General features: G+C 42.2%; 1 protein-coding gene across 4 annotated transcripts in view; it reads left to right on the top strand.

The window, feature by feature from the left end:
- The first annotated feature begins 1,844 nt into the window (after nucleotides 1-1,844).
- Nucleotides 1,845-14,304, top strand: part of CADPS2 (calcium dependent secretion activator 2) — a 284,442-nt gene continuing 271,982 nt past the window's right edge. For all 4 annotated transcript variants that reach the window (XM_058806125.1, XM_058806124.1, XM_058806123.1 and 1 more), the window contains exon 1: nucleotides 1,845-2,180. In XM_058806125.1, the coding sequence (XP_058662108.1) occupies nucleotides 1,857-2,180 (324 nt within the window). In that variant the 5' untranslated portion in view covers nucleotides 1,845-1,856. The remainder of the gene's footprint in view (nucleotides 2,181-14,304) is intronic.

Raw genomic sequence — 14,304 nt, 5'->3', positions numbered from 1 at the left:
GAAATTCTATTCCTCATAGTGAAAAAGTCATTTACAGTAACCATATTTTTTATGAAACTACCCCATATCTACTATGGGACTAGCACTACTTGCTATGGAGACACAAACACTGGCATGTGATTGATGATGGTGGTCCCACAAAAACTGGTTTTACCAATTACTGCACTGAGGAAATTTGACCAGAGATGTTCAATAGGTTGACATGTATGTTTTCCCCTGACTACCTTTCTGCATTTCACAGACTTTGCTTACTACTATTAGTTAATGTTAGGGATAGAAGCCACCCATAAAAATAGCTTACCTATTTCTGTTTCACTGCTACATTTTGCACCCAAAGTGTGAAGAAAGCCAGAATGTTTGTTAGCACAACTCTCCCTCAGTATTCCCCTCATTCCCCTGGTACCAGGCAGAGGCAGAAGAACCCAGACTCTTAATGCTTAATGCTGCCATCTAGCTAATATCTGCTGCTCACAGCAGGAGGAATTCCACCTTCTGAGTGCTGCCTCACTAGGGAGATAACTGACATCTTTAAAGATCCTTTCCTAAATTTGCAGTACCAGGCACTTCAAAATATTGATAATGGACTAGAGCCTTTCACCATTCTAAACCCAGCTCTGCTCTGTTCATACAGTGAGAATCAGGTTGGCTGCCTGAGTTTTTTGAGTTTTCATACAGGGCTTTGAAAACTTGCCACTGCTAATGAGCAAGGCCTAGAGCAGTGTGGACACAGCCCCAGCTGCCATCATTTTAGAGCTGCATGGCCTTTCTGTGTGCCAGTCCAGCCTTTGTCCTCCTGGCCCCTAATACTTCCTTGCTCAGTAGTTCCCTTGTCTTCCCTGGTACCAGGTCCTGTGGGTATGCAGGGAGTGAGAGAAGGACCTGATCCACACAAAATCTGATGTCCCTTCCCTCCTCCAGCCTGCCTTCCCAGGAGGCCCTGATCAGACTCCAGAAATTTGGCTCTTACATGGTGAAGCCTTTTTTGTTTAATTTTAGCAAGTGCTAGTGGTAGGCTTTTGTTTGTTTTTCACAGCCTTAACTGTGACAACAACCACTGAGACTATGCACCTATCTGCATCTAGATAGTCTAAAAAAAATTATTTCAGACAGATGTGAACCACCTATATGTGGCTGCAAGCCGTAAACAGAAGCAACCTGCGAGAGCAATGTACACTTCGGCATCAGCCCACCCGCCACCTCAGACATGCACGGTTTCGGTGGCGTCCTATTCTGGGGCCATTTGAGATGCCTCTCATTCCCCCACCAACACTTGGCAGAGGGTGCCAGCGAGGCTCGGGGTCGACGGCGAGCACAGCGTCCGCTCTGTCCGTCCAGCACGGAGTCCCGCCGTGTGTCCGAGCCGGCTGGCGAGCGGCGGCCGCGCTTCCCGCGCTGCCCGGGACGCGGGGCAAGGCAGGGCCCGAGCGGAGCAGCGCTGCTGAGGGCTCCCTGCCGCTTGTCGCTGGGAGCAGAGCAGCCGAACCGAGCCGTGCCGAGCCGAACCGAGCCGTGCCGAGCCGTGCACTGGGCTGCTTTGGCAGCTGCGGTGTTACAGGAGCCTGCCCAACCCCGTCCCGGACCCTGGCGGGTCGCTGCGCTCGCCGGGGCGGGCGGAGATGTTAGCCCGGCCCCGGTCCCGCCCCTGCCTCCGCCGGGAGCCGCTCGGAGCAATTCCCACGGCAACCCAGGCTCGACCCCCTTCCCAAACCCCGCCTCTGCTCCCCGCCCCACCGCTCCCGCCCGGCGGCCGCCGCGGGTCGGAAACAGTCCGTGTGTAAACTCGACGTGTCCGGAAAGGTGCGCGTCGCTCCCCGCCTCGCTCCGTGCCCGGCCGCGGGGCGCGCCCGCCGAGAGCGATGCTGGACCCTTCCTCCAGCGAGGAGGAGTCCGATGAGCTGCTGGAAGAGGAGCGGCGGGACGTGCTGGTGGCGGCGGGCGGCGGCTCGCCGCGCTCTCTGCCGCAGCCGCCCCGGGACTCGCGGGGCAGGGAGGCCGGGGCGGCACGGGCAGCCAGCCCCAGCCCTTCGGTGCTGAGCGAGGGCCGGGATGAGCAGGAGCGCCTGCAGCGAGAGGAGCGGGAGAAGCGGCTCCGGCTGCAGCTCTACGTGTTCATCGCGAGGTGCATCGCGCACCCCTTCAACGCCAAGCAGCCCACGGACATGGCCCGCCGGCAGCAGAAGGTGAGCCCCCGCCTCCCCGCTCCCCTGCCCCGCCGTGTGCGCTCGTTCCCCGCGGGCCGTCCCGCGCCGTCCGTCCCGCCCGCCGGTGCCGCCGCCGCGCCGCTCCGGCCCGCAACAGGTGCGCGGGGCCGCGGCTCCGGCCGGCACGGCGCGGGGAGCGGCTGCTGCAGGGCTGGGTGTCAGCGCGCCCTGCCCCGCACACGCCCTCTGCTCAGAAACCCGTCCGTCAGCGGGGCTGAAGTCGTGTAAGTTTGTAGAGTTGCGCTCGAAGTCGCCGTGCGAAGGGCACAGGAGCGCGGAGAGCGGGCGCGCTGGGGCCGGGCTGCGCTGAGGATTTATTCCTGCTTCTCGGCCGTGCCTGATGGGTGGAATTAAACCTTCCAGAGGTGCCTCCTGCCGCTCGCGTTCTGACCGTCTGTACCCAACCCGAGCAAATTAAGCCATGAAACACAGGTGAACGAGAAAACTATTTTGTTTCATGTATTACTGACTGTTCTCTCTGTACGCAGAAGCAATCAACATGCGTGCTTGTGGTGATAATGACCTGCTAATGAAGGGTGACCTAAGTTGTTCTCTGTGTCTTATACGTGAAAGACAAGCTTTTGAGAACTGGCAGGTGTGCGTAGGTATATATGCTTATTCTCTCTTATTTTGAGCTGTTGAATAAGTAGAATACCTAAAGTTTTGGATTAAGGCATTACATTTCCAGATAACAACTGGAAATGTCCGTTCTTGAAATGCTTGGTCTAAAAATTGTGTTTTTGCTTTCAGTTATATAAACAAGCTAATCCAAAACAAAAGAAACAAACAAAAACCCCGTTTTACATCACTTTCTAGAAGGACAGTGATAGGACACAAAAATTATTTAATTCTACGTGGCTTTTATGATTTTTATACTTCCATATGTCTAAGGGTTTGTAAAATCCAGTTCTAAATGTTGTGGCATAACTGAAGTATGCCTTTTGTAGGTAATTGTGTTTAGTGAATTCTCAGACAAGTTAATGTGGCAACATAGTAGTAATAAGATTGTTTCCGGAAGATTATTTTGTTTTTATTAAGTGTTAGGTACTTAAACTCTAGAGCCTGAATAGAGATATTTTGTAAACAGAAAGCCAAAACATCTGAAATAATAATTTTCAACCCACTGGAAATTCCCTAGCCAAACATGGAATCATCATAGAAACTATATTTTTAAGAGATATCTGGATCCCTCTAAGTGTGACTTCCCACTGGACAAAGCCAAAGCAGACTTCATGTAGTGTTGATATCAACCTAGGTTTAAGCAGGAGGCTCAGAAGCCTCCGGGGGTGAGATCTCACAACCTGTGTGACCTGCTGTACTGCTCCATTGCCCTTCTCTTGATTAAAGTTTGCTAATCAGCTTCCAAGTTGCAAGCTTGTGGCCATCAATTGCAGAAGATACTGAGCATTTAGAAGTTCTCACTGATCTAAGTCACTAAGTATAGGAACTGTTTTAAAAATAACTACTGTATTAATTAGTTTTATTAATAAAATGTATGAAAAGAGATTACTGGTGTGCAGCAAATGCAGAAATAAAACTGTTGTGGATTTAATTATGAGCAATGAACAGACTGATTGACAAAATTGACTTGATACCTACAATTAAATATTGCTCTTACTAATTACTATTCTTAAGTGAACTCTAGATTTTGCTTTAATTGCTGTATGTACAAAGCTACTTTTGTCATATTTAGGAATTCAGCTGCAGAACAAGGATGACTTGTCTTTTCCTGGTCAGGAAATAGTGTATTTAAATAAGGCATAACACAAAAAATAAGTCTCCTGAGGAGTTGCACTTCTTTGTAGGCCTAATGAAATGCACATAACCATCCTTCCTCTCATTTGACAATTTTGTATGTATTACCCAGTAAATTATTGCATGTAGGGTAATGGAACTGGTCATGAGTTTTGCGAGTTCAGAGAACCTGCTTTGATAGTTTGGGATTGCTGAGAGATGTCTGAAGGAGCGCTCTTTCATGTCTGACTTCTGTTCTCTGCACTGCCCCATGGCCTCATGTCAGCCTTGGGAATGAGAGCACAACCACCTGCCCTAAACCATGTCCTGAAGGAAGACACTTTGGGAGGTGTCACAGGGGGTCTGGAGAAGGGATGACTGAGAGGGGACCTTGTCAATGAAGGGAGGATGTCAAGAGGATGCTCTTCTTCATGGTGCAAAGTAGTAAGATGAGACAGCAGGCAGAAACTGATGCACAGAAGTTGCATCTGAATATGAGAAAGAACTTCTTTACTGGAGTATGAGGAAGAACTTCTTTACTGAGCGGGTGATTGCACACAGGAACAGATTGCCCAGAGAGGCTGTGGAGTCTCCCTGACTGGAGATGTTCAAGAACCATCTGGATGCAATCCTGTGCCATGTGCTCTGGGATGACCCTGCTTAAACAGCGAGCTTGAACCACATGACCCACTCTTGCCCCTTCCAACTTTACCCATTATGTGACTCATATTCTCTGGGATAAAATAAGATATTATTTTATCCTGAATTAATTTTCTATCTGCTAAGATAGGATATGGACTTGATCTCTTGCTCTCTTGCTTCACTTGTGACTTGCGTGACAGCATGTGGCTGGCTGTCCACTGCGAGCTGGCCTGAGGTTCCTTCCCTGTGTTGTGTCACTGGAGCTGTTGGCTGCAGCATGCCCTGTCCATCGTGGGTTATCCAAGGTACAGTTTGGAATGAGAGCTGTGATGCTGTGTCATTTCAGCTTGTGAACTCCTTGTAGTGCTTTTGCACCAGCAGTCTTTCAAGAGCCTAATAATAGTATCCACCCTGCTTAAGAGCAGAAGTAATTTGTTCTTTCTGCCAGTTCATTTGGCATATTGCTGAGCAAATATTGAGGAATGCAATTTGCTTCCTTTTTAATGTGGAACATGTTTTCCAGTAAGGGAATGAGATGGAATTCATATATCAAGTATCTTGAACTGCGTTGTAATATAAGTAAGGAAATGGGTTACAGTATGGCTGGCTTCTTATGTTCTTGCTTTAGTATCAAATTAAAATATACTGTATGATATCTTTAAACCACCATACTTAATGACTCTGTTATACTAATTAAAGGATTTTGAATACAGGCAGTGTTTCACTCCTCTGTTGTCCTTTCTTCTTCCTTCTTTCTTCTTGCTAAGGAAAATTAGCTCTGCTGTATTGTGATAGATAAGGTTATCTAAAAAAGAAAATCAAACTTTAAGAAAAAACAAGAACTAGCATAATTTGCCGGAGTCCATCAATTCCTCTATCTTGCTTTTAATGATAAATTCAACATAATTTAGCCCAGGGTTTGCTGCATCACATACTTTTATAATATGTCTCTTTGGTTTTTTCCTTAGTCTCTAGGATGCATATGTGATAGAAATATTCTTTTTTTAACTGTTCAGAGTTAGTTGATGACCTGCTATTATATCCTACCTTACTTTGGTTGCTGGTAGATTTTTGATAGAGAATGGGGAATAATCAAATATTAGAGTTGTGGAACAGAAGCATGGTGGTGTTTTTCGAGGTGAGGTAGCATATCCTGTTGAAGATGGAGTTAGCTCTACAGAGAAGGGCTAGTATGTATTTAGTAACATATTTTGAATAGGTATTTGTGAACATTTAGTCGTGTATTTTCCACCTTTCAGAGAAATATTGATGCATCATTACATATTGTTATTTTATAAAGCAAATTTTGTCTGTCCCTGGTTTAAAGAGACTGTCACTTTTTTGTACTACCACTTTTTGATGAGTCCTCTCAAACATATATCACCAATTTTTCTTCTGCCTCTTTACACCTCCTTGTTTCTAGTCCCAACAATGAGAAGACAATCGTTAACTAAGCCCATTCCTCTTTCTTCTGTTCTCCTAGCCCAGCCAAACCGAATCTCAAACCACCAGATTGAGATTTAGTGAAAAAAATTCACTTGTCACTGTCTTCCATCAAGGGAAAGGGGTGTGTGTGAACATATATTATATATATGAGTATATATGTACTGAGTGATTAGATGATGACCCTGGTAACTGCTGTCCATACCAATCAGTTGTACACCCATATGTACCCACCCAGTTGTACTCAGTGAGTGTACAGAACCAAAGGCAGGTTCTGTATCTGGGAGGTGAATCAGAGTTAAAGTTCCTGGGGAAGGAAGGGACAGCAAAGTGCTACAATTAACTCACAAAAAAAAAAAAAAAAAAAAAAAGAAGAAGAAAAAAAAAGTGTTTTCTGGTTTTCCTGTGTTTTTCTTTCTCAACATTTTAAAATTTCCTCTAGTAATCAAGTAGCCACACAGAAATCTAAGACTAAGGGAGAAGTAGCTAGGCTACTCCCAGGCTAAAAAAGATTTTTAATGTATGAGAAGCTTAGTGCATCAGAGCTGATAATTCAAGTCTTGCTTTCATAGGTGATAGTATTAGAAGTAATTGATCTGGCCATGTAGAATTCATAACTGAGTTTACTTCCTGAATACTTGATGACCTATTTTCCTTCCATTCCTTCTCTCCCATCCGGCTACTAAATCATGAGTAGATCAAAAGCATTGACTTCTAGCTAATTCTCAAAAGTAGGAGCAGTAGTCAGTCATTCATTTTCATCTGAATTTTGTGCATTCATTCTTTCTTGGGCCTTATCTGTAAAGGAGAGATTTATAATGATACTACATAACACTGTCAGGAAATACTGGTTGTGGGGATAGACTTCATTCTCTGGACTGCAGTTTTATTCCCAATGTTTGTCTTTCTTCTGTCTCAAGCCCTGTATCTCCTTGCTTTTGAGCTGGTGGTATATATCTACTTTTTATTGGCAAAGCATGTTTTGGGAAAGAAAAATTGTCTCTTGGCCTCTGAACATGCTTCATTAGATGATGCTTTCTGCACTGCTAAGGTAGCAAGGAGAATACATCCAAACCCATGGTTTTCAGAAACTCTAGACACATTTCAGAGAAAAAAACATAGCTATAAAACTTGTTCATCTGGTCAAAATTCTGCTGAAGATCTTTCTAGGAACATGTCTTCCAATTCTACCTTCATTGCTTACTTTACAAAATTCACTTCTTTTTGTAGTGTTATAGAAAGTAATTTAAAGTCAAGTTTATTTCATTATTTTTCCCCATAGCACCTTGTCATCATGCTCTAAGCTGTGTATAGTTTTTATTTTCAGTCAAATGAGTATAGAGAGTTCTGGTAAATCCTGTCAAAACCCATAATAGGGTAGCCTACAGACCTGTCTACATGTTGAGGCAAGGTTATTCACAAATAGATCTTTCTACCCCTGTGAGAACCAGCTGTTTGGGGAAGAAGTTGGTTTTGCCTGCAGTAGGAAAGTTGGTCCCCATGGGCAATTGAATCAGCCATGACTGAAGAAGTACTGAAGGGTGATGAGAGAAGCAAAACCTCCTAGTAATCAGCACCACTTCAGAAATGACAACCCATCAGAGTTCTGTTTTGATCTTAAATTCTTCTTCTGGCCCACCAGCTCAGCATTGATCAGTGTGGCTTGGCCAGGCAGTGTGCTGGGAAAACCACGTGTTGGTAAACAGCTGTGTAATGAAGTGAACACATTTGGACAGTCTGCAAACCTCTCATGGTCTACTGTGATGAAGAATTTATTACTCTCTTCTTTTGCCTGCTTTTTTTTCCTTGTTTTCAATGCCTATTTTACCCATATTTGCCTTTGAAATTTGAGTAGTTATTATTATTGGATGGGACAATTTTATTTTTTGTTTTCTGAATGCATGACCTCAGATTCTTTTTTTTCTGTCACCTGCACAGTTTGACAAATGTGCTAACTCTGTTGGCAAATACCCCATTTGAAGTGCCTGTGGAAGACTAATTATTAGGGCTTATTTCTACAGGGGAGCTGACAGGAGGAAAGTTTGAAGGATCAGTTGATTGCCACCCTCTCTTCAGGGACTCTATGGGGGAATTGTCTGGCTGGGCTGCCTTGCATTTCTAAGCCCTTTGCAGCTTTTATTCTCAAGCATTTTGTGTATCTGAACTGTGTAAGTGGTGATTGAGAGGCAGAAATACCAAATCAACTCATCTTGTCTTTAATGCTTTCTCAGACAGCATCTGTGAAATATACTCACTGATGCTGTGGAGTATATTTATATAAGCTGGGGAAAACACTTTTTTCCCCTCTGAACCACACTGCTTTACCTGCCCGAGGTGCAGTATATCAAAATATCAAATATTACATGCTGTCTTTAACTGTACACTATTGCCAGAACAGAAAATACTGTTTGGTTGCTAGTTTTACTATTAATTGAGCAGTGTAGTTTTTCCCCCTTGCTCCCCTATGCAAACCTGTTGTTCCCTTTCCTTTTTCATGCTGGTTATTAGAGTCGGTTTTTCTCTTTCTGGCTTTGTACCATTTCTTTTTAATACTAGTGAATATCATCCTGAAGTTGCTTTCAGTATGTATTGGTTTGCTTTTTTAATGTACCTTTGTATTTGTGTTCTTCTGTCCCATTATCCTTGTTTTTACCTTGTGTGTAGATGTCCCTTACTTTGCTAGCTTAACATATCCCTGCCTCCTGCTGCTGCCCTTGCTGCAAGTGGAGAGCTGATAGCTCAGGGACAAGACTTGCTTTAGTGACCAAAGAGGTGTCCCTAGAGGAGATGGGATGGTGTGTTTGTGGTCTGCTAGGAAAGTGCTTGGCTCTCCACCCCGCCTCTGCTCATTGAGGGGTGTGTTTTGGGGTGTTTGTCTTTATGCCTTGACTCTGCTTCACTGTTTAGTTGTACTGAGCCCTAGTTAGTATGTTGCTCTCTCTGAACCAGGTGCCAATCTCTAAGGCTTTTTAACGTTTAATCCTGTTAAGAATAAGAAGCTTGACTAGGCCAATATTCAAGCAGCAATCAATTTGTTATTTAATATGGTAAAACATGAGCAATACAGCGCAGGGTACAGTGGGGGAAGTTTTCCCTCCAACTGCACACTGATAATTGATGGTTACAGGTATTTATAGGGGTGCTCATCAACTCATCAGTTTTTTTCAGCAGTTTCTATTTCCAATCTTTTACTCAACAGCAATTTTTATTCCAAATTATTACATCACAATTCTATACACTATTGTGATTTTAATTTCTCAGGATGTATCTCAAAGGAGTATCCCCAGATGGTGACAGTCCAGTTTCCGAAAGAAGAAAGACGAATCCCATCTGGTGGGGATTCCAGCTCCCCAGATGTGGGTCCACCTTTTAATTGCTGAGACTATAAATCTCATAACAGTGATGTCCAGCTTCCCTTTGGTCAAAACCATAAACCCTTGAGGTGATGTTCATCTTCCTTTCTCAAGCTGTTTTTCTCTGCTTCAATAAGGCGTGAGATAAGCATATTTCTTTTATATATATTCCAAAGCTATAGTTTCAAGGATACAAGTAACATTCTAAAATTATACTTCAAAAGGTTATTATTGCAGAGCTTTTCATGGATTAAATGCAAGCAAAAAGCAACATCTTTAACACCTTAATTCCAGTGCTCCTAAATCAACCAGGGTTAATTGCAAACAAAAGATAGGTTCAAAGGCCTTTTTCCATGTTTTATTTTCCTCAGTTATTATTAGAATTCACTGCTCTCCCATTGTCGGGGTCCACACATGAATGAATGCTTTGCATTCACAAATACACACGTCGCCTGTTTGTACCTGACACGAAACACAGCTTTGCATCTCACAATCCTGAAGTTGGTTTTCATATAGGGTTTTTTTGGTCCATTAGCTGCAGACATGCCTTCTATATTTCTTTCCAAGTTACTCCCCTTGCTGCCAGCTGATGGCAGTGGCACGCACAGGTCTGGCACTCAGACTCTCCGGGACGTCTGGCTCTTGCCATTCGGGATGGGAGGCAGGGTGAGGAGCGGAGTCTGCTCAAGTCCTCCTCATTTGCCTAGTGCCTGTCTCCAGTGCCCATTCCTGCCTAGAAGTGCTGGCACTGAGTTGAAAGCAGCCCAGTTCTTGTGCATTGCAGCTGATTCCCCCAGGTTTCAGAATAGCAGCTGTGAAAAGGCAGTTTTCAGTTTGTTGCTGTGTGTGGGAAACCCTGAGCAGCAGGAGAAATAGAGTGTTTGCATGTCAGTACCAGGCTGCATCAGCTTAAGCTTGCATTTTGAAGGTTATTTTCTCAGCCATAAGCATTGAAGGCTTTTCATTTTGTATTTAAAACTCCCTAGAAGTTGATGGTACTTGCTCAATAGAATTTATTTCCAGTTCTTATTTATTTTGCAGTGAGGAGATAAAGCATATGCTTCTCTTCAAGTGTGACTGCTTGTATGCATAAGTTCAAGAATGTTATTGAGTGTTTTTCCTGTCAGGAAGGGGAAAAGCATTAATTAATAGCATTGTAAAGAATGAACAGAGCTACAGTGAGTACTTCTTTAAATATGTGACCTGGTGAATCAAAATTAGAAAAAGAGAAGGTGATTATACAAGAATTTTTTTGCAACTTTGTTTCAATTTTTTTCTTAACCATTAATTATTCATTTGTGTTCAATTGTCTTGTATGTAGGGTTTTAGAAATAGAGGCTGGCAGCTTCTGTGTAATGAAAGTGCTGGAGGGACACTGAGTGATAGACACAAAAAGAATCCTTAGGATAATACTTTGAGTAGACTTGTTTGGGCCGTAGAGAAGGATGTGGAAGGAAGGACAAACACACAGGGCATAAATGAGGCTTCTGAAGAGATGGTGTACATCTACAGTGATTAGAGGAGAAATAGCCACCAGTGATGGAGAGTTTCATGGACTAAGTTAAAGATGTTGAGAAAGTGTATGGAACCAAATTAATTTTGGAATAGAGTAATTGTTCAGCAAGGACAATGACAGTTAAAGAGGAATGAATTTGTAGTAGAGAAATCCATTGGTCATGAGAGTTATGCTTTTCAGTATTAAACAGAAATGAAGGAGGAATATCTTGGGGAGTGAATTTGCAAGAAAGAGATTGGTCTAGAAAAAAGGATAATGATTAAACTGGTAAATAAGGGAATAGTCTCAAAATCCATGCTAGTGTAACACAGAATCACTAGGACGACAACCTGTTGAGAAAAATGGTATGCAGAAGTTGGACTGCATGAAAATCAAAGCAGTAGCATATAGTGCACTGGGGAAAACTTTTTTCTGGAGAAGGTTTGAGTTGTTTTATATGTTTAGATTTTTCTAATGGTGAATTCATGAATTTTCTTTTTCTAAGAAAAAATTCACCTTCAGGCAGTCTAGGCCAAATGTTTATCTTGCTGGCTTTTGCTGGGAAACATCCCCAGTTTGTGCCTATTGCTCATAAATTCCTTGATTTATTTGTAAATTATGAATTCTGAGGCCTTGTGGCAAGGTTATTTCTTATTCAGAAGTGTACTACAAATGTTTTTCCACTCCAACTATTTAATACACCACATACATATTATTGCTAAAATATTTATATTGACGATTTAATTTTTTTATTATTATTTTGACCTTCTTATGGATAGAGCATAGGCAAAAAAATAAAAAAAGGTAAGAGGTTGTTTGGTATAGATCTGATATTAAATCATAGAAATCAGTTCGCCTTTCTCTTCCTTCCTACAGTGCCATTAATAGGCAGAGGATTTTTCAGTCTTTTACCTGTGGGGATTTAAGAGTAAATAGTGATAGTATGTTGAGATGGAAGTTAACAAACTCCGTTAGAATTTTTTTATTTGTAGTAATATTCAGCTAGGTGTTGGAGTATTGGCCTGAATGGACACTTGGATTCCGCTTGCAGTGACTTAAATCCAAATGCAGTGTCATTCTCATAGCCACACATGTGTTACACACAGTAAAGATTCTGGGCATACTGGTACATGGTTATGAAGCAGTTAGATGTGTTTTAGCTTAAATATTCTATGATACAAGTTCTGAAAATCTTGTTTATATGACTTTGGGTTCTTTTCAGTATACTTTGTCTCCCACATTAATTTACTTTAAAAACACTTCTTGAAATTAAGGACAGCTTTTAAAGTTGTCTTTCTCTGCCATCCAAAGTTTTTAGGTACTTAATAACTTCATATTCTCAGGGCTTTTTCTGTGATAATAAATGTTACAAAATTATATAAATTGTACATAAAGCTATTATAAGACTAACTATGTTTTGTGAATAAAAGCCTTCTTTTTTATCACCTGGAATATAAACACCCAAATATCCTACAGTGGAAAGCTGAAAATTACAGGATCCAGCTGTGTGTGCATATATATTGATGTGTTTTGCTCCTGTGTTGCTGAAAAGGAAGTGTTGTTCTTAGCTGTGTAATGTAAAGCTAATCTGTTTGTTCTGCAGATCACAGACCCACTGATTCCAGACTGTGTATTTTTGTGTGTGGTTCTCTCTCTCTCACACACCCTGAGCGTAGGATGTACCTTACAGGACTTCTGTTGGAGCCAGATGAAAGTTTGTTTGTCTCCTGTTTGCCCCCACAGCCCAGGGTGGGGAATGCTGAGAACCTCTTTTCTTGTTGAATTGCCCGCAAGGTCAGTGGCATGCTGTGAGCAGAGCTGCTGGTGTCTTTGCTTGACTCTTCCTCAGACTTTAATTGGAGCAACTGGATTACACCAGTCTTTCTGCTGCTTTAATATATCTTACTCTCTGTAGATGAAAAACCCCGCCTAAGTAGGAGAAGTATTATTTATTTAAAATAATAAAATTATTCAGATTATTACTAAACCTCTAGCTGGTTTATGTGTTCTGGATATTTAAACTCTAATGGTTTATTAACCCATTGATTGCTAACAACATTTGGTCAGAACTCAGTCCAGAATGGCCTTCAAGAGGCCACAGAGGCATGACAAAATCAGCAAACTGGGTAAAGCTTCCATACATGACCCACTTGGTGTATTACAGGCTGTCTGTTACAAGTGCACTTAACTATAGAAAGCAGCACAAATGGGTATGAGACTTTATGGGCTGGTAGTTTCTGTTTCACTGTACAGATGCACTTTTCTGGTGTCACTCTGCTTGCCAGTGTAGATGTGACTTCAGAGAGTCAGAGAGATTTAATATACAGCAATTAATACATAGTCCAGAAAGAGAGATGGAACCTAAATGAGATAAATAGCATAACAGGGACGAAGAGTCTCCTTTCTGAGCCATTAAAGCAGGACAGCATATGCAATGCAAACATAAAAACAGCTGAAATAACAAAGTAATAAGAGTCTTGCTATGTCTGAAGTTAATTAAGGGCAACAAACTGCCCCTAATTACTGAAAGTGTGGGCTTCTCAGCAAAGCTGCCTGGGATACTAATTAAAAGAACTGATTATAAGAAATAGAATGAATAATTAATGACTAAGAAATGGTTTTCAAGAGTATCTTCAGAGAGCAAATAATGTGCCCTTGGAAAATATTGTGACACACTGAGCCATCCCCTGAATCAAATCCTGGAGATAGACCTGAACTGACTTGCAAGTTTGCTGTGCTTATGCTTTCTAGTGCTGAGGCAGGGACTGACAGGGGCAGAATGACAGGTAAAATAGGAATAGTATTTCCATTTCAATATCAAATGCTCTCTTCAACTATTTTCTTAATGTATGACTTTAGCAGAACCTGCTTGTGAAACACACCAGCATAGCCATTCTGTTTCAATGGTTGGCTTTGCAGTAGCTCCCTGCTCACAGAGCTGAGAGAGGTCTCTGGTGCTTGCAGAGGCCCTCTGGGGAGCATCCTCTGTGTTCATCAGTAGCATGTGTGTCTGTAGCAACTGTTGGCTGTCAATTGTATGGGCCACCAAATGGACTGTGATTTTTCAATGTCCTTGAAAAGACAGCAATATGGAAAATTTATCTGACAGAATAAAAATTGAAAGTTTAAAGATTTATATCCTTCTTAAGCTCAAATAATAAGGCTTTTTTTTTTTATCCTAAGCAGTTCTTTAAAGGGGCTAATCAGGGGTAAAGTTTTATCCAGGCATCCATTTGGGTATTCCCACCTAATTGGCACTCCTTAATTTATTCATTTGAACTGTTTTTAATAGCCTTAATCCTCAATTACATTGACACATATATAGAAATTTAGATTAGAAATAAATAAAAATAAATGCTTGGAAGCATTAAACCCTAGGAGCAATTTCCTGTACTGGTTCTAAGTCTCTGCTGGAGGCTGAGGTGGGAGGCTGCAG

The sequence above is a fragment of the Ammospiza caudacuta genome, chromosome 5, assembly GCF_027887145.1.
Source record: "Ammospiza caudacuta isolate bAmmCau1 chromosome 5, bAmmCau1.pri, whole genome shotgun sequence".
Taxonomy (NCBI): domain Eukaryota; kingdom Metazoa; phylum Chordata; class Aves; order Passeriformes; family Passerellidae; genus Ammospiza; species Ammospiza caudacuta.
This window is presented reverse-complemented; position numbering and strand designations above follow the sequence as displayed.